Source organism: Pezoporus flaviventris, unplaced genomic scaffold (genome assembly GCF_033815535.1).
Source record: "Pezoporus flaviventris isolate CSIRO_AGI_PZ_B2104156 unplaced genomic scaffold, CSIRO_AGI_Pfla_v1 ptg000037l, whole genome shotgun sequence".
Taxonomy (NCBI): Eukaryota; Metazoa; Chordata; class Aves; order Psittaciformes; family Psittacidae; genus Pezoporus; species Pezoporus flaviventris.
Window position 1 is genome coordinate 4503817 of NW_026892585.1, and position 26639 is coordinate 4530455.

General features: G+C 39.8%; 1 protein-coding gene and 1 long non-coding RNA gene across 2 annotated transcripts; one reads left to right on the plus strand and one right to left on the minus strand.

Annotated features, from left to right (window-relative positions):
• Nucleotides 1-1458: 1458 nt before the first annotated feature.
• On the minus strand, nucleotides 1459-21609 carry ACP3 (acid phosphatase 3). Its single transcript, XM_061464544.1, has 11 exons — nucleotides 20744-21609; nucleotides 14666-14761; nucleotides 12625-12711; nucleotides 11531-11683; nucleotides 8806-8904; nucleotides 7379-7483; nucleotides 6251-6383; nucleotides 5206-5288; nucleotides 3385-3491; nucleotides 2665-2834; nucleotides 1459-1725 (listed from the first exon to the last, which is right to left on the minus strand). Exons 1-11 carry the CDS (start codon nucleotides 20855-20857, stop codon nucleotides 1607-1609), a joined length of 1266 nt encoding a protein of 421 aa, XP_061320528.1. The 5' UTR covers nucleotides 20858-21609; the 3' UTR covers nucleotides 1459-1606.
• On the plus strand, nucleotides 1853-25399 carry LOC133274932 (uncharacterized). Its single transcript, XR_009745339.1, has 4 exons — nucleotides 1853-2782; nucleotides 16660-16787; nucleotides 19419-19491; nucleotides 25222-25399. It is a non-coding gene; the product is annotated as an uncharacterized LOC133274932 (long non-coding RNA).
• Nucleotides 25400-26639: the final 1240 nt, after the last annotated feature.

Here is a 26639-nt window from a genome sequence, read left to right on the forward strand (position 1 = left end):
TAGCCTTTTATCCTTTGACAGCTTTCCCCCAAATTGTTATACAATAAAACATCCTTACCGTGTAAGAATCAACTCCATCACTTGATTATATTTCTTAAATCAGATAAAATAGAAATGTCAGAGATACTAGTAAAAACTTCACTGAGTGGGAATACTGCCTCAAAAGGTGGACACCTCAGTAGCTGGAGTAACTACAAGAAAATGCAAAGTGCTGTATTTGCACTTGCTACTCTGATTTATGCTGTTTAATATCAATACACCTAACTCCAGCACATTTTAACTGTGTCCATAGCTGTAATACTGAGGGCTGATCTCTAGATCTGTGGTAGCTGACCCAAGCTTTTAGGTTCCACCTTGCAAGCTACAGATGTGCATCAAAGTCAGCCTAGAAGCTGCCTGTTCACATTGATGGGATGCTTCTATCCCTGAGCTAAGCAGCTCCATCTAAACTTCTGCACCAAAACAGGACTCATTAGCCTGAATATGATTGCTCATTATGTCTGTTGGGCTGAACCTTCTGTTATCACCTGTATGTATAGTTGCCTTGATTTATAAAAAGGCTTCTCCATGGCAATGTGGTTCACAGTATCCTCTGCAACACTACAGGATAAAAACATCTTGGTTCAGTCCTTGAAACGTGTGATGATAAGCAGTATTTTATACAGCAATATTAGTGCTTATGATACTAGTTTATGGTATAGAGAGCAATTAAGGGAACACATTTCCTGCCCTTAGGAGCTTACAATCTGAACAAAATACATTGCACGGAAGAGATGAGCATACAAAAAGCAGAATCATTGTTTTCTTACTTTCAGTGCAGGTCTTGCTATCATAAGGGATTTTGAACAGAACAAGGAGTTAAAGGTGTTACTGTAAATTAAAATGAAAGGTGATAAACAGAGTGATAGCTCAAGGAATTAGTATAAAAGTGGCTCAAAGAAATAAATTATAGAATCAATTAGGTTGGAAAAGACCTTTAAGGTCATTGTGTCCAACTCTTAACACTGCCAAGGCACTAAACCAGAGCTGTTGAAAAGCAGGCTGCAGACCTTTATTAGCTGAAGGCCAAGGTCAAAACTCATGCATAGATTTGCATGAATAAATGCTGAAGCAGTCTGCACAAGTACTGGCTTGAATCTTTTCACACAGTAATTGCAGCTTCTGCTCACTGAAAACATTCCCTTATGCGTCAAGAAAATAGCCATTTATAAGATGTAAGGAAAATATTACAGACTGTGATTTTCAAGAGACTCATTGAGCAGCAGAGGGACAAATAGTAATAGGCAATATGAGAAGAAAAAGGAAAAGCATAGGCAATAGCATCCCTTCACCCCATTACTTAACTTCAGAGTGATTAATAGTAGTAGAAAACCTAAGTGCTAAATTGAAGTAATTCCATCTTCCTACAGAAGTGAGTTCTTAGCAATAACGTATTTCTACAGTATTTCTCATTGCAGATGTTTAGTGGTTTAGGAGTTAGGCCACAGATACCTCAGCTCTTCAGACTTTTGGAATATGCTTTGGAGATTAATTTGGCCACAGCAAACTGAGGGATATAATGAACTTAAAGGATTTCTGCTCTCTCTTTCACTTCTTTACCTCCCCTTTAAATGTCTTGGTAGTTGTTTCTGCGCCTGCAGCGTCCATAATGATAAAGGAGGTAGAGCAGCACAAGGTCAAAGATGAACAACAAGCCAACAGCAACGTCAAAGCCAATGAAAATATCTGTGAAGGAAAAAGAGTAAAGGAAAAGTGAGTTGATAGAGACATACATGGGTATTATTTTAGATAGAGTTAACATTCAAATGTACAATGTACAAATGTACAATGGAAATAGAGTTGCATTTGGTCATGTTTCTGGCAAGATCACGTGGCCTGCATTTACTGACATACACAACACAAGTATAAAAACATATACCTGGAAATGCATATCTATGCTTTTTCTTTCTCCTGTGCATTAATCTTTCTCCTCTGTTTTCACAGGCCAAGAAGGAAACGTGTAGTTAATGAAAACAAAAGCATTTCATCAGGGATCAGCAAAACACTGAATAAATGCAGGAAGGGGAAAATACCAGGACTATTGATTGGAAAGTAGCATGTATTGCCTTGCCCTTCACTTCGCTCCTGGAAATAATACTCAGGCAGGAAGAGGTTATCAGCTGTGGGTAGTCTGAGGCAAATAGCTGCTCTCTGTGCATGGATCAGCTGCACTCTGCACAGTGGAGGTTTAGGTGTCCTCAAAACATCGTACATGTGCTATCAATATACATGCAGCAATCTTACTGTGCATGTGCAAGCCATTTTTGCTTTGCATCTACAGAGGGTCTGATGTGTCCAACATGCACAGGACTCCTTGCATAGTACCTGCACCCGTGTTTCCCTTGGACATTTCCAGCAAATGGAGCTCTCATTTTGGCCATGGCCTTTTGGTAGCTCCTTATGTGAATATGCTATTAAGAACACTTCCTTCACACTGCTGGGCAGATCTGCTCTTCACATTTTCAGAGAAATTTAATTTCTCTTGGCTTTCCCCGTCCATAGTAAAGCTGGTCCTCACTAGTTAAAGGGAGATCTCCCTCCTGTATGAAAGGTACAAAGTTTGGAGCCAGTGATCCTATTTCTGCCTCAGTGTCTTGTGTAGAAAATACAGAGCTGTTACCCTACCTTTCATTTTGTCTCTATTCCCACATTCTTTTGACCAGTTTTCTGTAATCACAGGAGAAACTAGTTCAGCAAACTTCTCAAGTGGACAAGAAGAGGTGCATCCTGGCAGGGTCAGTGGGTAAGGAGCCTTTGAGGAGTCGTTCCGATAATGCATTTCAATACTGTACCGCCTGATGAACAACATCGAAAAGGTGTTTTTGAAAAGGTTCTTAAATAGAAGCTATCCTGTTTAGAGACAGAATGTTGGAAACATCCTACTCTAGAACCTGTTTGTAAAGAATGGCAGCTTTGTGGAAGACATCTGCAAAGCCCACTTTGCCAGTGCTGGTTACATTATTTACAGATCGCTAGCGAGCTCAAAAGGTCCTTCTGAAGGTTCCTTGAGTTGCAACAGCGCCAGGGTCTTCTAAGCCAACTGGTTTACCTTGGGATTTATGGCATGTCTTGGAAATGGTTTTGCTATCATTTGAAGTATTAGGAAAATGTATTTTACCATTTACTTCCTGCTAGTAAGGACTGTTTTCTTCTTGTTCCTGTTTTTCAAAGCACACAGATGCATGCATCAAATGTAATTGCTCCTATTTTTAATCTAAGTTTGTATCTGTTTACTGCTCAGTGAATTATCAGTTTAAAACAATATTTGAGAGGAAAGTGATTTGGGGGAAAGGGGAAACCAATTCCAAACACTCCTTGTTCTGGCATACGTAAGAAGATACTTGCCCACTACTTTCTTGGTAGAGTTCAAAGAACTGGCAAGCAGCATATGGTGGCAGTTTTCCATTGAAAATATTGAGAGCAATCTGGAGGGCCCCAACTGTGGTGTCATGCTATTGGAAAGAAAAAAAATCCCATCCTTGAAAGTCCATTTATCCAGAGTAATGAAACAAGAGTAGAGGGGGAGCAGAAATCAAGATAAATCCCTATATGCACCATTGGGAAAACCACCTTACTACAGACAGCAGGAGCATTCTCAAAGAGTTACTGCACAATGTGTCTTACACCATCTGGCAACATTTTGGCAACAGAGATACTGGAGGAAAGCAAGATGTGGTCTGAGTAATAAATCTAGTTTTTCAGTGCATATTGCTACTCCTTCTTTCGGGGGTGTTAGGTTAAGGCAGCATAAGGTAGTATATCCTGTGGCATTTCAAGTGAAGATACAAGTTCTTGTTTTTAGGTAGAATAGCAGACAGATAGTTGCATACAAAGACTGTCCTCCACACACACTGCAGAACTTTAAAAATTGTTGTTCCTTTTGTTTGGAATTACACAATAAAATCTCAGTTTGGCTTCTATTTTGATGGAATCGGTTACCAACCCAGCTGCAGTCTCTTCCTCTCCCTATTATCCCTCCTCTTGCAGGGTATGCCAGGAGGAGGAGCTGAAGGAAGTCCAAACAGCCTGATGTCTAAATTTTGCAAGCATCTTTATATATATATCTGCAAGGCTTATTTATATTATAATCCAATAGCCATGTTTTAATTATTATTCAGGATCTGGAACTTTCTAGTTTGAAAAATAAATGTATACTTGGCCTCAGGGCATTAAAGCAGCAGTGAAAATTCTGGATGCACTTCTTCCTTACCAGAAAGAATATAGTAGGGCTAGAAAACATGTTGAAAAGGCAGCAAGAAAGATTTAAGGTAATGAGCAGTTTCTATATGAGGAAAGATTAAATAGGGTAGGACTGTTGTCTCGGAAAAGGAAAGATGGAAGAGGTGTGACAGAAAATAGGAAATTCAGGAGTGACCCAGAAAAAGGGGCTAAAGAATGATTATTCCCTGTTTCTCACAATAGAAATGCTGGGAAGGAGCTAAATCAGTATTAAGTTTCAAAAATAAGAAATGAAGTACTTCTTTTAACACACAAGTCATTGCCACAGAATGTTGCAGAGGCCATAAGTATAAATGCATTCAAAAAGGGATTAGATAAATTAATGGAAGAAAGTCTGTCAAGAGCTATTAAACACACAGACATTCTATCTCAGAAGTCCCTTAGCCACAGATTGCAGGAAGGTTGTATCAGGGGGAGCATCACTCTGTGCTAGCATTATTCTCGCATTCTTCCCTGCTCTTGGCCATGGTTAGAGACAGGATAATGAATGAGCAGAGTGGATCTTGGTCTGATCCAAATGGCTGTCTTCATTCTCTGAAAGAATCAAAGAAGAGCCCACAGCTGTGTCATCCCTTCCTAAGCAGAGGGAAGGTTTGGAGGTGCAGCTGAAGTTCTGCTGTTTGCCAGCATCTCTGGGTTAGGAGCACTTCAGGAAAGATGCAACTCATCTTTCCTGATGCATCACCCTTTTCAAGTGCAGAAATGGATGATCAACCCCATAGTTTTCTTTAGCAAGTACAGTTTGACTGTAACTGAGATTAGATCCATGCTCCTGCTGTGTTCTTGTACTGACTGGTGTTCAGCTTGTTACCTGAATTGAATTCTATTATATTATTCTTTAACTTGCAGGGAGACTCGGATTATTTTCGTCAAGGGTCTTTTACTGGCAAAACCATAGCAAGATTTATGAAAGATGAAAATACTCACTGCAGAGTAGACCTCCATTTTTCTTTGTTTTGAAGAATTGGCAGCTTGCTTAATACTATTTAAAATAATATTCACAAGGACACCTTTAAAATGTGGGAACAAGGAAGAGGAAAGTGAAGATATAACATTTGCATAGAAACCAAAAAGGCAAAAGGTTTTGCATATCAAACAGAAGGCATCTACTCAGGCTTTATACTCTTTTTTTAGCTTACTACAATTTCATAACTAGAGAGAAGGTATTGCAGAGGAAACCGTCCAGAACTATCCTGAGAACTGGGGCTAATGACATTTCCAGTTTTGTTAGGCTGAAACCTCCTCTCCATCATTTTCTGTCTGTTCGGAGCGTTGCAATAATGCAAACTGTACTAGCCTCTAACTACCGCCAAATGGCCCATGCTGTGGATATTCAAGCTCATTTGTTTGGGTTTACTGCTCCTGGACACCTGGGAATCATATGAGAAATTCCTGGGTTGTGTCCTGAAGTTGTATCAGAATGGGCATAGCCTATGTGCCCCAGTTTTGGAGGTAAGCACTAGTCCTAGTTCTTGCAGTTTAGAAACAACTTGAATCTCCCTCTTCTGATCAGGCTGGTTTGGAGCAGCTTTATATCTGTCTCTCAGAGAGCCACCAGTGTATTGTCAAGTTTTTGGCACAATATATAACCAGTTCATCAAAGGAACGAACAAAGATCAGGAAGCAATTAGAATAAATGCTGGAGAAACAGAACTTAACCTAACCTAATATCAGACAAGTAATGGCTATACCCATGAGGGCTTACTTTTTCCCCCTTGAATTTCAGTACTCTTAAAATCCTGGAAAAGCATAGGATAATTAAAGACATTAATGTTTACACCTGTTTTTAATATCTCCACCATGCAAATGCCAGCATTCAGCACATATTTTGGTGCCGAATATGGCATCCAATGTCCAGAATTACAAACCAAGGTTCTGTATCAATGCTTTTGCATGAGGAAGGTGACAGGATGTTGCATGTTACCGTAAGCATTGTCTCCTCCTGTCTGAGAGCTATGCATTTTATATTTACCTCCTTGCAGTCGTGATTTCTCTTCTGTCTTATAAATCCCAAATAGTGATAATAAGGACAATTCTGCCAGTTCTTCCATCTTGTTGATTACATCTTTGGTAGCCCATACAGGGAGAGTGAAATTGTGAATACCCTGGTGAGAAAGGAAAGCAAAATCATGGTTTTTTTTCCTTCTATTGCCCTATTGCCCATGCTCACACTACTACATTTAGACTCTTTGAGGCTGTCCTGCACTTCTTTGCCAAGTGTGGTATCATTCATCAGCATGCCTGAAGTGGATGAATGGGAAAAGGGAAAACACCTGTGAAGGGAATCCTTTGTAGATATAACGTGTTCTTTCTATAGAGGTATACGGGTTTGGTTTTGCTAGTGTGAAAGATTGCAGACATGTCTTATCATCTTCTTTTCTTCTTTGTCTTTATGGTATAACCTGGATCCAACTTTTCCTGCCTTTTCCATACACTTGTCCAGATGCCAGTTTTATCAGTGGCCATTTACAGACAAGTGTCACTCTCCAGGCATGTAAGAGTGACAGTGTCTTACAGTGTTTAAGTGCCTCAGTGCCTAGAGGGCATGTTCAAGAGCCTTTATGTGCTGCTCATAATGACTGGGACCAGATGGTACCATGCCATGCTTGGGGCTAGTCTGATTTTACTCACTGGAAGGTATCATTGTCTCCTAATTTTCTAACTGATAACTTATAATCTTACCTCTCATTTTCAACATCTCCATATTTTGGTGGTTACCTGTTGGTAGGTGAAAGCAAATTATTCCCTGTTAAAAATCATAAATATGTCATAGGCAGCACACTCGATCCTATAGCAGGTTTTTTGGAAGGAAAAGGAGGCAGTAAAGGGAATGGATTTCAGTATCAGTGCTTCAGGATAAAACGTGAAATGGAAACAACAGTTTCCTGAGCTGTGAACCATGGGTTTTGGTTATCCTTAACCAGTGCTCTGAATCAGAACTTAGATTCAAATTTAAAAGAATTAAATAAGTAATAATAAAAAAGGGCAAATCCAGAAGAAAAGGCAACTCCTTCCTATGAAGCCACATGGCCATGGTTTAACAGAAGCACCACTTGGGAGTCATTCCTTCCTGATTCCTTCTCAGTCGCCTTATTATTACCTCGCAGTGAAGAGTGTCGTATGTATTCCAGAGCTGGAAATTATCCAGTATTTTAAGATGATTTAGTTCAAGTCCTGTGTTAACTGCCATCGTTTGTATAAAATCCTGGTGGAAAAAAAAGTGCAAAGTGTACCACAAGTACTCAATACATATGGAGCATAGATGCATACAGATACATTTCCAACCCAGAAACACAGTAGCATTTAATTTTACACCAGTGAAACCCTTGTAGCAGAAGGTTTTCATTGCAGATTTGATTTTGTAACCATTTGAAGGTTCTGATCTCTATTTCAGGTGCACTTTTTTCAGCCCTGCTATGGGTAAATTTGGTGCTTCCTCTGCTGCACTCTTCTCTCCCTCTTCTGACTGCTCCAAGAGGCTACCTCAGTCCCCTCAAGCCTTCAGATACAAGGAAGGGGAAAGCACTGAGGGAAAAGGAAAATGAGAATAAAGGTGAGGAGAAAATACAAAATTAAAGAGAGCTGAGGATAATACTCAGGGTGAGGTAAAATGAAATTGAAAAGGAAACGAGGTTTTCTTTCTGCCCTCAAAGGGAAGCTGAATGTCTGAGTAATAGTTCCACAATAGTTCCCATAGGGATTCGTTCTGCATGCTGCTATAGAAGAATAAAGGGATTCCCTAGTGTGCTTTATTCCCATGTTACCTGTTTCCTACTAATAGCTGAAAGACAGGATGACTTTGAAGTCAGAATTCACTTCCCTGTGTACATGTGCTGTCAGGGTTTGAGGAGCACAAGATCCCTGTTAGATTTGTGCTTGTACAAAGTGCATGGTAGGCAAACAGGAGAGCAGCAGCAGCCGCTCTCCAGAACAATTGTTATCGTCAAGAGCATGGTTGCTTGAGGCAGGTACACCATCCATGTGCCTACATCCTGCTGCAGCACTGGGATGGGAAGTTCTGAATCTCTTGACTGTGGCATGTTTTGTGATGGATCCAAAATGCACCTCAGAGAAGTCTGCATAAGCCAGAGTGTTCGCCAGCTCGGGCAAGCTTTAGTTCTCTTCTGTAGTGTCAACAGGTTTCACAGCAAGAAGGCATAAACCTTCCCAAGGCTCAGATTTACCAGATTTCTTAGACTCGGTTTTGTGCTGCCCATTAAAACTAGAAATCCCTGCATCCAGAATTGTCTTCTCCCCTCCCATCATGGCACTTTCCTTACATGAAGCTCTAAGTAGTCTCAGCAAATTAATGTTAAAGTCATATCAAAGACTAATATAGGAAAATAGGAGAAATGCCTGAGAATATCGAACACACTTTTTGACTGTATTGGTCTACATTCCTGATTTTAAGAGAGTCCTCAGGGCTTTATTTTTGCATTTTAGGAAAAGGAAACAATGCAATTCTGTAACTTCTACCTCTGAGTTACTTTCCTTCTTAGATTTTGTTTCCTTCTTCTTTTGTCTTACCATGTATGGTTGTATTCTCCTTTGAAATTCACTTGATGTTTGTGTTTCATTCTGAAGTTCATCAAAACGGGGACAGTCACGCAGAGGAAAATGCAGCCTCTGAAACAAGAGAAGTAAGCTTAGAATAGTTCTATAATGAATCAACACGCCGCTGGTTTCTCTGTTGCTGAGGTTGCCGATGTAGTACGTTTGATAGACTCACGGCTGTGCTACTGCTACTCCATAATGATTTGTTTGGGTGCCTTGGTCATGAATTCATTTAACATAAGCAATGGGCTGTGGTAGGTTGACTTTTCAGTGGCTACTTGTGTCTATGACAGCTCGATTTCCGTCAGTTTAACTGATTTTGCCAAAAAGCGGTTGTGCATGTCTGTCAGAGGATTGCTTTGGGAAATGAATCAGGATCCATGATTAGGAATTTAAAATGCTACGATTTCCCTCTTAATTTCTGAATCCCTCCTGATTCAGCTTGCCTCCACCTGGTGTGGAATCTTAATTGCTTCTGCATCTATACATCCTGCTCTCATCTCTTTGGAGGTAAGCTGCACATTATGGTAAGCATTTTAAGTACCACTTAATGAACAGAACTTGAAACAAGAGTGACAAGTAAATCATGTGGCTGAAATACCAAAAAGCTGTGAGCCTAATGGCTCTGCTCTTGTTTAGGGTTATGGTTCACTTTTAATAACTCCAAGGGTATGCATTACGAGGTTACCTTGTACTTCATATTTGAGCTGAACCATGTATACATACATATGTCCATGAAACTGTGCTTTGGTAAATATACCTTATGCCATTTCCAGCACAGATGATACCTGCTCCAGCACTAAGTGTCAGTGAAAAGTTAAAATGAGCAAATAAGCTTGTGCTACTTCAGCACTTTCTGTCACATCATTAGAGCATTTTTGACCCAGCACTAATATCCTATAACCATATAAATCATGACTTAGTATACAGTGGAGAAATCAACCTCAGTAGCTATGGCTTCTGTATGTGCAAGAAGCTCTGCCCTCACTCAGGCAGACATTTGCAGGCTGCACTTGGAGCACGTCTCTTTTCTCTTTGATTTATCAACGTGAAGCTTGTGGCAGCCACCAGCTGACACTGGCACACTTGCACTTGGACAGAGCTCCAAGGGTGCATTTTTCCTGTAACAGCAGCACACTGGAAGGTGAAGTCTCAAAGCTGCAATATGAAACTTGGCAGTGTTGTTTAATTACACAATAATAAATGTTTCTCTCGCTGTATGGCTTAATTATCCCCCTCTAGGTGTTATTAACGAAGCCACTCCCTTTGGCTTCATGATGCAATGCTCAGGACTGGTGCCTCTCAGGTCTCGATAGATCTCAGTGGCTGAAAAAATAAACTATGATTAGGGTTTTTTTACAGGACAGTACTTGGCCTCAGCTTCCCACTTTGTGTTGCTTAGGGCTTGAAAATACCCTCAAACATCTGCTTGGCTGAACAAGGGAGCAGTTTCTTTTTTCAGGTGGTTTGCATATTTAACAGGAGTTCTAAGTTGCTCCAGGGGTGTGTTTCAGTGACGCATCAATACCCAGTCCTGAAGCAGCAGTGATGAGGTACTAGTGATTCCTACAAAGGAGCTTGCCTTCTCCAAACAGGTCATTGTGCAGCACTGTGATTCTCCTAAGGGCTTTGAGGTTTTATTTGGCCAAAGCTCTGACCACTTTGATGCTTTTTTGGTCTTCTGGTGAAAGAACTTCCTCTAGTGTCCCACATTTAAATAACAGTGACAGCATTCTTTTCTGTTGAGAGACGGAGTTACGTTTGAAGCTGAATCACGCTGTGCCTAATCCAGTTTGTGGAAGCCCTTTTTCTCTGTACCTGCTTTCAAGTATGGCCTCCAAGAACGGAGAAATGCCAATGGGAGGCAGGTACAGCCACCCCCTAATGACAGAGTCTATCCTGTGATGTTGGTGACTGGACAGGCAGTTACTTAATAGGGTTTTTGTAAACATCAATTTCTGTACTCAAAGGCAGAAGAAAATTAGCCTTTATGTCATTAGACTCAGTAACTTTTTGTCCTTGTTCAACACACTGTTCCTTACACAGTCCTTGTCACAGGAGCCACTGAAATTCAAAACCTAAACCTGAGTCAGGCAGAGATACAGTAATACTTCTACAAGACCTTATTCAGGTAGATCTGCTCTTCGTATGAACTGCAAGGCAAGTGCCAGGGTTTCATTAAATGTTTGTGTAGTGCTGAGCATAAAAGGGCCCTTGTCTGTAATTAGGGTGCCTAAGTGCTACCAGAAGAGGAAAGTAATAATTGAAAGGTCATTACACTGGCTGGTGAAAATTCCATTGCTTGAATAAACTATGGAGCAAACTTCCTAAGTAGGGGAGGTCTGCCTAGCCGATTGCTGCTTAGAAAAGCACTTGTCCTCTCTAAAGGTCAAGGGCAACTTTCCTTTAATGCTGCCCAAAAATGTCCTTCCCAGGAGAAATGTTAGAGCTGTACCTTGGAAATGGTAATGTGTGGTCAACAATTCAGGTATTCTGCAACTACAGAAGGAGGACTTTCATGCTGCTACTGCATCTCACCTATGATATGCTTGTCAGCCAGTAGCTGCAGGTGATGTTTTCTGTTCCATTGAACTCAAAAAGAATAGAACATACTTTTTAGCTTCCCCCCCCCTTTTCCCTCTTTTTTTACTTTTGGGAAAGTTTAAGGTGTTACAAGAAATGTTTGGCCAGTACTCACCCGATCTGTTGATTTTTGAATAACATGAACTGGAATGGGTTGCCAGAGAAGCTCAGGGTTCCAAATTTGGCTGCTAGTTGGTGGAAAGAGGCCAGAAAGGTATGACTGGGCACTCATAATGGTGCGGTCATAATCTGTACTTTGGATGTAAAACTGAAGATAGAATGGCAGAAAGTTACGAATAAAATGGAAACAATACAAATAATAAGGAAATTCGACCCAACTCATCAATCCTGCCTTCTTGGTTTCAGTTTTGTGTTTCTGCATAAAGTCAAAACAGTGAAACTGTAACTCAGCTTTCAGTAACTCAGTACTGCATTTAGCTAAATGGAATTGCCAAAGCATCTCTCAGTTTGGAACCCAACCCTCAGACTGAACTGAGGATAATAAGAAAGCATGATTTAAAAGAAGGAAGCTTTTCATCTTCTGAGATTCAGAGGAACATTGATGTGTGTGCATGGGGTGCTAAGGGACATGGTTTAGTGGTGGATTTCCAGTGTAAGATTTACATCTGGGACTCAATTATCTTAAAGGTCTTTTCCCACCCAAATGATTCCATGATTCATCTGCTATACCTGAAGAATAAAGGCACTTAAAACTGTAAATCTCTCTTGGAAGCATGGAAAAGCTGTGGTTTTTATGTTTTTTTCCATCAATGCATCCTTCATGTATAGATCAAAATGGCAGTGTTATCTTCCCCACAATGATCTGTACTGTATGACAAGCATATCCAAACAACTGTTAGACCCCTCTTTTACAGGATGAAGTATGTGACATGGCACATGGATGCATTCGCCTTTCAGTGGGGTAGAAGAATACTGGGTCATTATGTATAAATTGCCAGTTCATTCAGTGGTTTGGAGCTGTTCAGCCCTGGAGAATTGGGCAGTTGAAGACCCAAGTTGAACGTAAGAGCTGAAAGTTAGACTTTAGTCTATGTTTTACCTTGACATAAAAGCCTGACTTGCAATAATGTTCTTCTATTACCTTAATTTTTCCATTAATGAAATGAATATGATGATGTGGTTTTATCTAGCACAAGTCCATGGTTCTGCTATGCCGGAGCAATGTCCTCCAGACAGTCTGCTATGTACCTCTTGCCGGTTGTATGTGCTGTTCAGAAAGCCGGAATATCTTTCCCTCATGTATTGTCCAAGTTCATATAGCTGTTGCATTCCAGTCTGTGAGGCAAGCATACAGATGATTATTAGATTAAGGTGACTGGAGACTTTTAATGTAGAAGTTTATTTTCTGTGTTCTTTCTTGTCTGCAGCAATCAGTTTCTAAGTGAACATTAGCCATTTGCATGCTGTAGTGTTGTGGTTTAAGCCCAGCCAACAGCTAAGCACCACACAGCTATGCACTCACTCACCCCTAATATGACTGGGGAGAGAATCAGAAGGTTAAAAGTGACAAAAGTCATGGCTTGAGATAACGACAGTTGAATAGGTAAAGCAAAAGATATGCACACAACCAAAGCAATACAGGGAATTCATTCGCTGCTTCCCATGGGCAAGTGTTCAGCCATCTCCAGGAGAGCAGGACTCCATCACACCTAACAGTTACTTGGGAAGACAAATGCCATCACTCCAAATATTCCCCCTTCCTGCTCCCCCCACTTTTATATGCTGAACATGATGCCATATAGCATGGAATATCCCTTTAGTCAGTAGAGGTCAGTTGTCCCCACTGTGTTCCCTTCCAGCTCCTTCTGAACCCTCCTCCAGCTCACTGCTGGGGTGGTGTAAGGAGCAGAAAAGGCCTTGACTCTACAAGCACTGCTCAGCAGTAGCTAAAACATCCCTGAACTATTAACGCTGTTTTCCAGCACAAATCCAAAACATTACTCCACATCAGCTACTGTGAAGAAGATGAACTCTACGTCATCCAAATCCAGCACAACTCTATATGTTGTAGGTGATCTAAGTTTTAGCAGAAATACTAAGTTTTAGCTATGAAATAATTATACGTCGTGAAGTGCTCAGGCTCTAACATCTGCTACAGGAAAAGCAATGCTCCTGATTCTATACGCGTACATTTGCCACAGAGCATAGCTCTGTAGACACTCCTGGAGTCACTGATGATCAACATTGTTCTTTAAAATGCATGTCAGTGAGAGCTGAGAAAGGATGATAAATAATGTAATAGTTATTATTGTTACTGCTCTGCTATTTGATCAGCCTCATAATCTGTGGCTTGCATTTCAAGTAACATTCTTCCATATTTGCCTTGGTACACCTGCAGTTGTCTTCGATTGCACACCGTCTTTCCTCTTCTTCATTACCAAAGCTGTGAGCTGAGCTTTTTAACTTCTAGCTGTTGGAGAAGTACATTCTTGCTTACTGTTGCTAAAAAGATAATAAAGTAGCAACAAGCTCTCAAAAAGAATCTGTGCCAAAGCAAGAACTTTTTGTCTTCTTGCAACATAAGCCATGTCCCTGGGGATAGTAAGGTGTTGTCCGAGTGTCTGAATTCTACAGGTCCTTCAAACACTAAATGCTGAACTGTCTCTGATTCATGCTTCTGCATCATGCTGAATTATTATTAGGAAATACATTGGCCTCTCTTTTCGCTAGACTTGCATATGTCAAATACAGTTAAAGAGCTAAAGCTTGATGTTGAAATGCCAGGGCAAGAAGCAGGTTCACTGCATCCTTGTGAAACTGGTCTGAAAGCAGCCTCATTAGAAGACACATTGTGCCCTGAAGCAGCCTTCTCCTGCACCTCTTCCCTTGTTTTGTGAGTAGATAGTTGCTAGTCAAATGATGAGATGGCACTAGGCCTGATGGGCAGGTTTCATCCCTTTGCCCTGTCACAGGGCCCAGTGCTTAACGGTCATTAGAACTTCATCAATGCTGAGTATAGGCAATGTTTAAACTTGCCATTTAAGTGAATGCAGACACACTATGAGAGAGCTGTGGGTTTTAGGAAGGGTTATAAAGCCAAGATGACCAAGATTTCAATTTAACAGAAGTTGGATGGGTAATGTTGCAAACATCTTTATGAATTCCATGGCGTGGCTAATACCAACTGTCAGTTCTTTGCATTTGCTGATGTTTCTGAGACACGCATAAAAAATCTGCCCACTTCCTATTTTAGTAGTATATATAAGTTCTTCTAAATAAGTCAACATACCTTGGTAAGTTGTCCAAATCCCTGGGGCCATTCACTTTCCTTGTGTAGATCAGTTGGAAAATTTACAACTGGTGTTCGATCACCATGTCGGAAAACCTAACAATATGACCAATAAAAATGGAGTTAATTCCTGGTAACATCCCTTCCTTACCTAGCTAGAAGTCAAGCAGACACTATCCTTCCAGGGCCATTTTTCAGATGAACATTCTGGAGAGTCTGCAGAAACCTAGTCAGTAAGACTGCAGTACATTCTGTACACACAAGAATAGGTATAATTATATAAGAATGGGCATGAGCTTGATGATTCTTCCTCCTAGAACATAAAATTAATCAGCCAAGATGTTAATGCTGAGATGACATCCATAGCTAGGCAGCCAGACAAGAAAACTGACTGAATTTTGGACACTTGGCACCTCTGAATACTAAACCAGTTATTGATGTGCTCATATTATTTAATTATTTTGGCATAGGCACTTGAAACTTTTGGTAACTACTTTCATAGCAGTATCTTTAAAAGCAATTCCATATACACATGGATCTTATGTGTGATTTCTTAATCATCCTAAAATATAGATGTAGATATATATAAACATTACACTGTTATCTGACTTAATATTTATTAATTGGATGCCAGAGACGGACTCTTCATCAGGGACTGTAGCGACAGGACAAGGGGTGATGGGTTCAAACTGAAACAGGGGAAGTTCAGGTTAGATCTAAGGCAGAAGTTCTTCCCTGTGAGGGTGCTGAGCCGCTGGCACAGGGTGCCCAGAGAAGCTGTGGCTGCCCCATCCCTGGCAGTGTTCAAGGCCAGGTTGGACAGGGCTTGGAGCAACCTGGTCTAGTTGAAGGTGTTCCTGCCCATGGCAGGGGGTTGGAACTGGATGATCTTAAGGTCTTTTCCAACACAAACCATTCTGTGATTCTATGAATTGTTTTGCATACACGTATGAAAATATTTTTTAAGGTCTGTAGGATTTTTTCTGTTAAACTCAGTAAGAGCAAAGGGTATGGTTGCTTTGCTACCCTAGACACTCCAGCATGGTGAATATTAGCGTGATATGTACAATCCTATGATTTTTACATCAGAAACCTTATATGAGTCTTTCTGGATTTTTATTCCAGCAGCCAAAAAAAGTAAAACTCCCAAATTAAATAGTTCTGACAAATTCTGAATTACCCTCCCTAAGCACGTTAGGTGTGGGATTAGAAAAATGAAGTCACAGAAGTTTCATGTGAAAGGAAATGCTGGAATACAGATTCGCAGGACTCTATCCAATTCAGTATTCATTTATTTACATATATTCAGTAATACCTCACTGGGATGTAGCCTGACTTAATGAATACTCTCCATTGCCTCATGAAGCCACATCGTTCTTGCCCTAACACCAGAGGTTTGTACGCATTTGTTTGGTTGGTTGGTGTTTTATGTTTATATTCTCCACAATAAACACAAGCAGTGTGGCTTAATGTTGTAATTACAACATACACCCTTTCCATCAGCCTCCTGCACTAATGTCGACAAACCTGCACTAGAGTAGGTGCTTCAGAGATGGAAAATACTATCCTTTAAAGGCAAATGCAATTGGATTTCTCCCTCTGTTCACTTTCTATACTAGACAGCAAGGTTCGCTAGAGTAGATGTTACAATTAGAACCACGTAGAAACCTGCTTATTATTATTTTTTTGCTTTGCTAGCTGAATTTTGCAGATGTGGCCAACCCAAAATGAATATTTTTCAGGAAATCAAGGAGGTTTTTTCACCCTTTTCAATAACATGTTGATCAACATGAATTTGAACTTTCAACAAAGCAAAACACCTTTTCTTTTATGAGAACTCATAAAAAAGAGCAAAAAAGTCCATAAAAGCTTTACTGTAGATTTTATCTTTGCTTTTCTATGTGATTTTTCATTCTGTGCATGTTCTTTTCTTAGTAATCTGGAATCTCATTTGGTTTACAATAGCAATTTCTTAGTGAACCTCTATTGAACAGGAGAATATGTAAAGAGCTACATTGTCTGCTGCCTGATTCAGTTGCATGCAGGAAAAATGAGAGAGGAGGACTTCTGTGTCACTGCTATTTCCTTGGTGTTTTGACATGCTGACATACATTGGTGTCAGGTAGGATTCATTAGCTTTTCTGGACAAGCTGATGCCTCTGTAGAGAATGAAGGTTACGTTCCCAATTGCAATGTGTGTGCATACTTGTTAAATTATCCAACTTCACAGAAAAACATTTTTATGAGTAACTGACACTTGCTCAAACCGACTGACGTGATGAAATGGCTGTTATTATTTCTTTTTAGGAGGTATGTAGCAATGGATCAACACTTGGCCAGTGAAAAACTACTGAAAATGTGCTAGATTTGAAATAGTGGTTTACAATACTTTATACTTAATGTGCAACGTAACCCTTAGTGTGTATTTCAAAGTCACATCACTGAAACCCTAAAATCTTTCAGTAAGCCAGAACAGAGGTTAGAGGGCAAAGAGGTCAAGATCAAAAGATACTCAAATCTATGTAGGAGCAGGAGACGTAAAGGAAAATATTTTCTCTCTTTGTGACCTTAAGAAATGGAAGCAGTGGAGGGTGTTCATTCTAAAAAGCAGCACAGTTTCTCCAAGTCCACACAAAATAGAAGAGTTCAGTTCCTTGTTTGTATTTCTGCATCTTCATTGCACAGTGACATGGAAATATGATATTAACACTAAGCTGGAACTGGGAAGAAAGAAACGACGACATCTAAGAGCAAAACCCTGCTTTTGGGAATTGAAGAACTAAGCTTTTCAGACCTCCTTGCTTGCTACTCCTGAAAATGACCTTGCTTCAGCTGTAGCTGGAAATGAAACAGTGACCTTATGAACAACCATTTAACCTAGAAGGCTTAACTTGTTCAGGCATTGCTACTTTTTAATAGACTTTTTTGTTAGAAAGTATTAAGTCTTTAAGAAGAGCTTGTGTATTTGGAAGTTTGTATTTTTCATTAGAAAGCCTGATACTGTTAGGGAAAGAAAATATATCCCTACAAAGCTTCAGATTAATTTAAAAACATACATGCTGCAGCATTTATTGCTTCTGGGCTACACATTGCCTTCCCGACCTTTCAGAAGGCATAGAACATGGCAGGGTGAGCAAAAAGGAACAAGGAGGCCTCATAAAAGGTGAAAAGATAACTAGAAATCAAGAAGGACGGGAGGGCAAGGAGGATGTACACGAAGAGAGCAAAGCAGACCTGTTTGGCATGTTCATTTCAGCACTTTTGTCTAGCTGCAGTGCTTCACCTCAGTTAGTTCTCCAAAGGAACAGATGGATAGTTACCAAATACCCTCTCCTTTAGCTCTAATACAGCTTGAACCTGATTTGGTGTCTGGATTCTCCCATTCACTCTTTGTAACTTGGTGAGGGTGGTCTCTTCAGATCAGAGTGGCCACAGGACTCAGGTTTTGGCCAGCATTTGCTTCTGTTATCAGGTGAAAAATCATGTTGGAAGAAAACTGGTGTGAGGAAGAGTGAACTGAGAATAAGGCATATGTAGTATATGTAGCACTTTCATTCAGAAATGCCATGGATTACTGTGAATTATCTTACTTAGAAAACTTAGATGTTTTCATTGACAGACTCGACTTACTTACAAGAAAAAGGTGACTTGTTTTGAAGCCAGCAATAGGAGTGAAGAAACAAGAGAGAAATGAAACCAATCATACTGCCAGTGCAGGGAAACCAGAGACATACTGAGCAAGTCTAGTCAAGTTTCCAAATGGCTTGGCTTGATTAGACAGACAGATAACATGCTCAGACAACGCTTCCTGTCCTGAGTTACAAGAAGAAAGACATGATGAAATCGCAGCACCTCAGAAACCACACCTCTTTGTATATATGACAAGTGAAATGCATGCCTGTGCAGAGGCAGAAGTGAGAGGTCAAAACTTCTGTATACCAAAGCAATAAATCAGTATTTCATTTCTAGTTGGGTAATCGATGGTCCTGTGTATTACCTGTTTTCTTCTCTTCTGCCTAGTTTAACTTCAGTGTGCAAGAATTATGGTGAAGATTAACGTGTACATGTGAGGACGAAGATTGAGAGAGCATTTTGACAAATTGTCTGGAATTAGAGGTTTTCAGACAAATGGACTTGTGGCCAGTAACCATAATGCAGAGAATCAGCACAAAGATGGTAATTGTGAGGAGAGGGAACACAGAACAGTTCTAGAAGTGAGCAAAAGAGAGCATTTGTCTGAGTTTTACTCCCCTGCAGATGGATTTTATATTGTGCAGTTCTGCTAAGAAAGTGTTAAAAAGCCATTATGACATGCTTTCACAACGCAGTAATAGTCTCCTATGAAAATATAGAAGTTGCCTGGTACAGCTGGAAAATGGCTATTGAATTAGGAAGATGCCTTTCAAACTTACCTTAACTGTAGCCACACAGTCATTATATCCCATTATACCAATGAAATGCTCTGGGTCCAATTCCTATCTGATTGATTTATGCTAGCAGTTCTGTTCCTATGAAAATCAAGTCCGCGAGTACAGAAGGCAAAGTTCAGTTGAACGCACAGAAACCATGCTTTGTTAAAAGAGATGTATGTTGATCATAAGAATAAACCTGTTGTAATGTTTTCGGGAGATTGGTCAGTCTGAGGAAAGTATCAGGGATAAAAGGAAGGCAGTTTAAATGGAATTTACCTCTTATTAATTTGGGATAAGCTACCCTATAAATAAATGATGTCATGTCTCTGTTTGTTTGGTAGGTGGCCATGTAGTTGTGGTAAGCAGCTGATTTTGGATAAGAAGCCTCTGTCTCCATAATGGGGAGCATTTCCTGTAACTCCTTCTGCAAACCCAATGCTTGTTAGAACACAAGAACAGCTACAATTCAATAAAAGTCTCCTTCCCTTCATAGAGCTAATTCTGCAATGCTTGCTGACTGCCTGATTTCATCTGTGTGTCCTATTCTCCCTCTTATCACTGAAACAACAGTTCAGTATATTGCTATACACAGAACATTACTGGAATTAGTGTTGAGTTTCTGCTGTGTGTAGTGTCTATTGGAGCCATAAGCCTGAGCAGGAGTAGGAACTGGTTTTTCCTGTGCTCTCTGGCCTCTCTCCAAGTGGCACATCTACAATGCAGCCAGCAGACAACTAGATGTGAAATATTTTATGTGGAGCTAGTTGATATGTTTTGGACGCAGTACTTCTATCTGTTTTCTGTATGTGCACATCATGTCTCAAATAGAGAAAGAAGGAGGAAGACCTTGAAATTCCTATTTCTGATCTCCATGCCTTTGTATTGAGAAGATCCCTTTAGATATTTTTATCATAATACCTCTTATTAAAAAAAGAAATTGGAATGAAAAGGGGGGTTGGAACTGGATGATCTTAAGGTCCTTTCCAGCCCTAACTAGTCCATGATTCTAGGATGCAGTCTTCATGATCTAAACTAATTCATTGAATTAATCTCTCTTTCACCTGAGGTTCTGGGCAAAGCGACACTGAGTTAATGTCTAGTTACTTTAAAATAAGAAATAGCCCAGCAAAATTCCCCTATTGAAGTCCATTTTCAGCCTCATTAATATCAGTTAAAGCAACATGTATCTCAAATCTCTACATAAAAATAAGCCTTTCTGTTTCTCAGTATACTGCTGTGCCAGTTCAGTTATTCTGAAACGGAAAATACTTTTGTTTTTGTGGTAACTTCTGAAACATCATAAGCTTCAGCTTTCAAGCACAGAAAGGGTAGGCCATAATCGCCAGCTCTTAGAATATGCACCAGAGTCAGTTAAATTAAGCAAGAACAGGTAAACTTAGACCTCAGATCTCTTAACTGCCTTGTACTATGTGTCTACGACAAAGCTAAGTTGTTCAGTTATCTTGAAAGAATAGCTAGGCATTAGGAGATGGAAATTCTCATATCCAGAGGCATTTGTATCTTTGAACTCAGCAAGCAGAAGGGCAGCAGTAGTTATTCCTAAGTCTAAAAAAGAGGCACAGCTACTACACACCTTGTTTGATTCGACAGCCATTATCTAATTCCCCATATTCCATGCAGCAAAATAGGAAACAAAACTACTTACTGCAACCACAAACTTCAGTTCTCTTTCTGCAGTAGTCTGTTGAAGCAGAAGGAGGGCAATATGAAAGGAAAAACACAGGATCCTGGATGGGTTGGGAAGCCATATCACTCCCATCCTGGCAGAGGATGAAAACAGGCTTTGTAGCTCCAGCAGCTGCTCAGGCTGAACAGCCCAGACGTCAGGCTGTACTTTCAAAAGGGGTGGAACTGCTGCTGGTGAACTTCAAATCCAAGAGGAATGTTGTGTGACTACACAACAATTTGCATTGCCCTTTGTTTTCAAATGACTGTTTACATTCTATTTAATAAAATCATAATTCAGTTCCTTTTTCTCTCTGATATTTTTCTCTTTTGGAGTTTAAGGATGAGTTTAAAATAGAAGGAGTTACTAAGCATTCCTAATTTTTTAACCCACCTGTTCTGTTTCCATTTCTCAGAGCTTGGAATTTTTCCAGACCATAGCATAGCCATGAGGATAAACTCAGAATCAGGAGTAAGGTAAAACTCTTTCCTTTCTGCTGCTCAGCTAGTCTTCTTTCCGCTTCCCTCCCTTTTTTTCTTTCCTCTTCTGCACTGTCACAGTGAAATCAGAGTAATTATTTCAAACAACACTTCCTATAGGTTAAGATTACCAGTTCCTCAGATAGTTGAATAAATCTTGCAACAAATATGTTCTTTAAGATCCTTGCTAGGCAGTTATTTGCTCTTCGACTTGTGTGTGTTGCTTTGCTTCCACTTGGAACATATATATACTTTTGTAACTGCTTACGTCAAGTTCTTTTTTTGGCTTCAATTCTCTAAGAGAGGAACCAGCCCTGGAGCTCACGTTTTTATTGTTACTGATTGAGAACACTCTTTCTGACAGGAGCTCACTGGCTTTGAGAAGATCACTCAGCTTGCCTCTGCTGACTTCCTCTTTATAAAATAACAATACTTGTGGACTTGATTTCTTAAGGATTTTCTGAGTAAATGAATCACATTTTGCAAAGGCCTATAAATAGAGTTCTCTAAATGTAAGAACTTGAGATCTCTTGTGTGTTGTCCAAGTCACTCCATTACTGTCATATCAATACCTGTCTTGGGGTCTTCTCTCCAGCTCTCTGCAGCAGTGGTCTCTACAGCAGGTATTTTACCATGTACCAGAAATGCTGTCTCTAGGTCCCTAAGTCCCACTAAGCCTCAAGTGCTCTCTTCTCTGAGTTGTGTGAACGACCTTCTGCATCTATTTTTTCAGATGGGTGTGAGCAGAAGGGAGGAGGACCACAGCTCCCAGGCTTCCCCAACTCTCCTGTCAGTTCATGCCCAGTTTTGAGCCGTTCCTTAAACATTCTTCCTCCACTGATAACTCCCCACCGTCCTTTTTGGTTGTAGTGATTGTGCCTATGCAGAAAGTATAAGAAAATAACTTCATGAATATATAATACTTTGCCTTTTTGAAAGCAGAAATAAGTTGATCATCTTCCTCTGCTATTCAAGAGTGCCTCAAAATCAATAATGCATATCCTATTTTTCAATCTATGTCTTGTTTTAGATAGGTGGTTCCTAAGCTTTTTGGATCAAGGAATTCTTGTTGGCTCTCAGATTTGGTTGTTGTCCTTCCTAAGCCCTTACCATGAGATTCATAACTGGTTTGTTTTTACAAGATTTGTTGCTTTATTGTCTTTCTTCAGTGAGTGACTATGACCAATGAAGCCTCATTATTATGGAACCCTTATAGTAATTTCTCTTTAGCCTGGAACTCAATTTGCCATCCAGCATCACAGGAATTTCAAACAGGAATGTTTGAAAATATACAACAACTACATTTTACAGAAAATCTTCGCTAGCATCTCTTGATGAAATTTCAACCCAAGACCAAGAATGTGACAAGTAGTTCTGCTTTCCATGGCTTCACTCTTCCCTTTGGCGTTATACTTCGCTAATGAGATAATTTTATGCCAAAAAGAATGGACACCACCAAGTCTTAAATAAACCTCTACACATTCCAAAATGGAAGAATACCCTCATTCATGTGCCATAGTGGTTAAGACAGCATCCTGTAAGAGTCCTGTAGGTAAGCTGTATGTTGTTAGCATGTATTTAATTTGGGAACTTTCTTGCTTGTCTTGATTGTTTCCATTTTTACTGTGCATTTGGCAGATGGAAACTAGTCATATTCTGCAGCCATCAAGTCCTTATCCTTTTGGGGAAAAATAGCTTCAAAAGAAAAATGTAATTCCTAAATCAATCTAGTTACAACTACCCAAGCATTACCATGCAAGTGGCCTGAAACAATTTGAATCATGTTTATGTTAATTTGGCTTATTGGCATATATTTTAATGATGAAATTGTGGCATTAAGTAGGATTAGCTTAAACATAATTGTCCATTTTAAGTGCATGTATCTGTCTTGAAGGCTTGCTGAAGCATAGCTAGATTGGCTTTGAAGTGGACTGGTTGCAAAAGAACCCACGCTTTTCTGTACACAAGGGTTACCTTAGGTAACTGCTGCTGGTGAAGCACAACCTACACACTGAAAGGGTGGAAATCGTTGCAATCACGGCAGCAGGATGTAAAACTGCTGCTTGTGCTTATGGACCAGGCCGCTCACATGGAGAAACAGCTCAGGTTTTTTTACTGACTGAATTTGCAGATCAGCACTTAACCTAGTTTGCAGTTTATCTGCAACCATTTTTTTCAGGCTTTATTTCAGTTGAAAAAGGGAAAGATATGAAAAAGGGAAAAATGTTGGTTTCAGAAACCAAAGTGATACATTTTCTAAGCACCATTTTGAAGCATTTATGACAAAAGCAGAAGACTGCCTTGCAGTCCTGTGTTGGGGTGACTTCCCCCTATGCGGGGAGTAGGAAGGGCCAAAGGAGTTAATTTGTGACATAGGAAGAATTAACTTAAGCTGATGGCAACACATGAACCTGTATCTTGTACTACAGGTGCAAATGCCCTAAGTACAAAGTTAGTATTCTACGGCAGGAGGGGGGAAGAAAGTGACTACTCCCTTGTCTTCTAATAATTTCTTAGTTTAACCCAAATTTGTAATATTCACCTGGTTACAGGGCACTCAGAAAATTTATTTCTGGTCTTATGATTAAGATGTTTGCCTAAGAAACAAGCAGCTTAATTTGAACACTAGGAAATATGTAAGCAAAGTGAACAGCAGTGAGGAAGAGGCAGAAAGCACTATTCGTCTTCATTTTCCTTCTGAAACTCTTCAGCCTGGTGGTGATTTTATTTTCTGGAAGGTGTAGAGCCAGATCCTTTTGGGAAAGGAGGGATTTAACTTGGGTCTGCCACATCTCAGTTGAGTCCCTAAGCACCGAGTCAAAAGAAGGAACACGTATTTGTAGTACTACTTCCATAGAGTCATAGGATCAGCCAGGTTGGAAAAGACCCTTACAATCATCAAGTCCAACCTTCACCCAGGGCTGACAAGTCCACCACTGTATAACAGGAAAAATAGTGAACATCATGAGCTACACCTCACCTATATTACAGCATCTATGACTATTCAGGTTACTGTACTATAGCAAGCCTTCTTTAAATCATGACTGGACTGTCTATGCATTGTTCGTGATGGGAGGGAGTTGCATTTTCACATGCTTCTGCTTTTGCAACATGATATAAAAAACCCAAATAAACACAAACCTTTTACTTTGTATTCCAAATAATTCCAAAGCTGAACTGTAATGTGTTGGTCATTTCTTCTTTAAGAGAAACTGAAATGAAACTGTGGTTTCAAACCTACAAAAGACTATGGGACAGAGTTTTCAAATGGAGTCAGCTGGTGCAGTGTTAGGAAAACATCATTTAGAGTGTTTTATTTTTCATCCAGTGACATCCCCAATTTATAGTCATATAAGAGCTGGAATTGATGTTTAAGACTTAAAGAACACTGTATTTATTTTTCCTTGGAGTAAGCAAGGTATAAATGAAGTCTTCCTTTCTGTGTTTCTACAGTGACAATCCTGAGAGCAAAAAAACCTCATAAAGAATGGGATGGGGTGATGGGGTGTCTGTTGAATGGGGATTGGGGGAATAAAATAATTCTGAAATCTCTTTATTTGCAGATTAAATTTGAAATCTGATTTTACTTAATAGGAATCGGAATGTTCAAGGTACCTTCACTAGGACATGTGGTCTGATGATGTGATGTAAAAATGATGAAAACCACCTTCTATTTGTGTTCTGTGAGCTGTGGCCTTAGCTAGGGTGCACTTGCATAGTTGCGCTGCAGTGGTCCAGCTCCATGGTCACCCCTAACAGACAACTCTGTAGGACAAATGAAGGGTCTTCATGCAGAAATAGGAACAGGTTCAGAATAGAAGAAAGGATGCCTAGGAATTTGTTTCTGGCAGCCAAGTCGACAATCTTAATAGAAGCCTAATAGCAATAAAGATAAAATCTTAAACTCTCCTCTCTATTTGCTTTCTTTCATCAATTTTTATTTGGATTGCTTCTTGTTACAGGAGGAGTGACAATCAGCTGCATTGGTTTGAGATGAAGCATTTAAATGGCTTGCACTACCTGTCCTATGAGGGCTGCCAGAGCTAGGAAGGCTTTCTGCTGGTGCCCATTTTGGGTGTTAAGGTAATATGGAAAAAACAAGCTTGTTTTAATGTGTATTAAGAAAGAGCTAGAACTGATTGTTTCATGCAGTTGGAAAACATTTTATCCTTGTTTGGATGCTATGGTAAAAGTGCTTGCATTTTTTCACTAGAGGGAATAATTCATTTTTATCTATGTGTTACAATTTCTTTGCTGTGAAATCTGGCTATAGCTCTTCTGGTTGAACTGTGTTTCTTATGCTGGTTTAGGAAGCACAGGATTTGTTGCTGGGTCCTGCTGAGAAGAGAAGAGTTTTACAGTGAGAATTCTGAAACTTGAGTTCTTGCTGAAGGAGAAGGGGATCTTTTGATTCTTTTGTAGCTTATGGGATAGCAGTTATCTGCCTATGCTGTATTTCTAAAAAGGGATATACATTTCATAGGCTTGGCATCCATTTTAGAAGCCTGGTCCAAGGGAAAGAGTCTAAAATGGCAAAATTTTCTGCATGTCATCTGTTACTCTTTGAAATGACCTGAGAGCAACCAGATTGTTGGAAAAAGTCCTGTCCACTGTGAGAAAACAAAAAGTCAGAAAGCCTAGTTCTGCAAGCAAAGAAATCTCCACTGTTTTCAGAAGGTAGTTGCATCTGGTCATTATGATCCACCTTTTGTTCACATCAAGAACAGCATGGGCTGACAGTCTTTCCTGAAGAACAGACTTATATGATCAGATCAGGGTATACAATCAAGGTAACATAACAAAAAGAAGGTGTTTGAAAAGGTTTTTGAAACCAGAAGTGGTTTTTCTTTCAAAATTAACACTTGGCCTTGCTGTCTTTTTGGAAAGAGGTAAAATGGCTCAATATTGGAAAGCCTTGTCGGATTAGACAGTTGCCTGCCAGGTCTTCATGGTAGCCATCCTGGCTGTTTATAGGCTTCTCTTAAGTCTACAGCCATGGCCTATTCTTTCTGGAAGTCTCACCTTCCTTTTGTGTAGAGGTGGGGTATTTGTGCATGTATAAGAGAAAAAAGACATTTCTTAGCTAAGTAAACGGCCATTATCCTAATTTTTGTAGCTTCTGAGATATGTTTGTGTTAAATACTTCATTACTTCTTGAATAAAATAAAGCACAAATATGCTGGGATGACTCCTCCTTTTGGAAACTTCTTTTGAAGCGCTGCTTCCGTCACGAGTTCTGGAAGTTCTTGTCTCATTCTTTGAAAGAGAGCAACACTCCTTTAGAGGTATTTTCCAATTTTGCTGAAATTTAAGGCTATAGTCCTTCATAACACTTTTACATTCTTGAATTAGTCCTGCCAAAGTCCTTTTGGAATCAAGAGATGTTGAAATAGTAC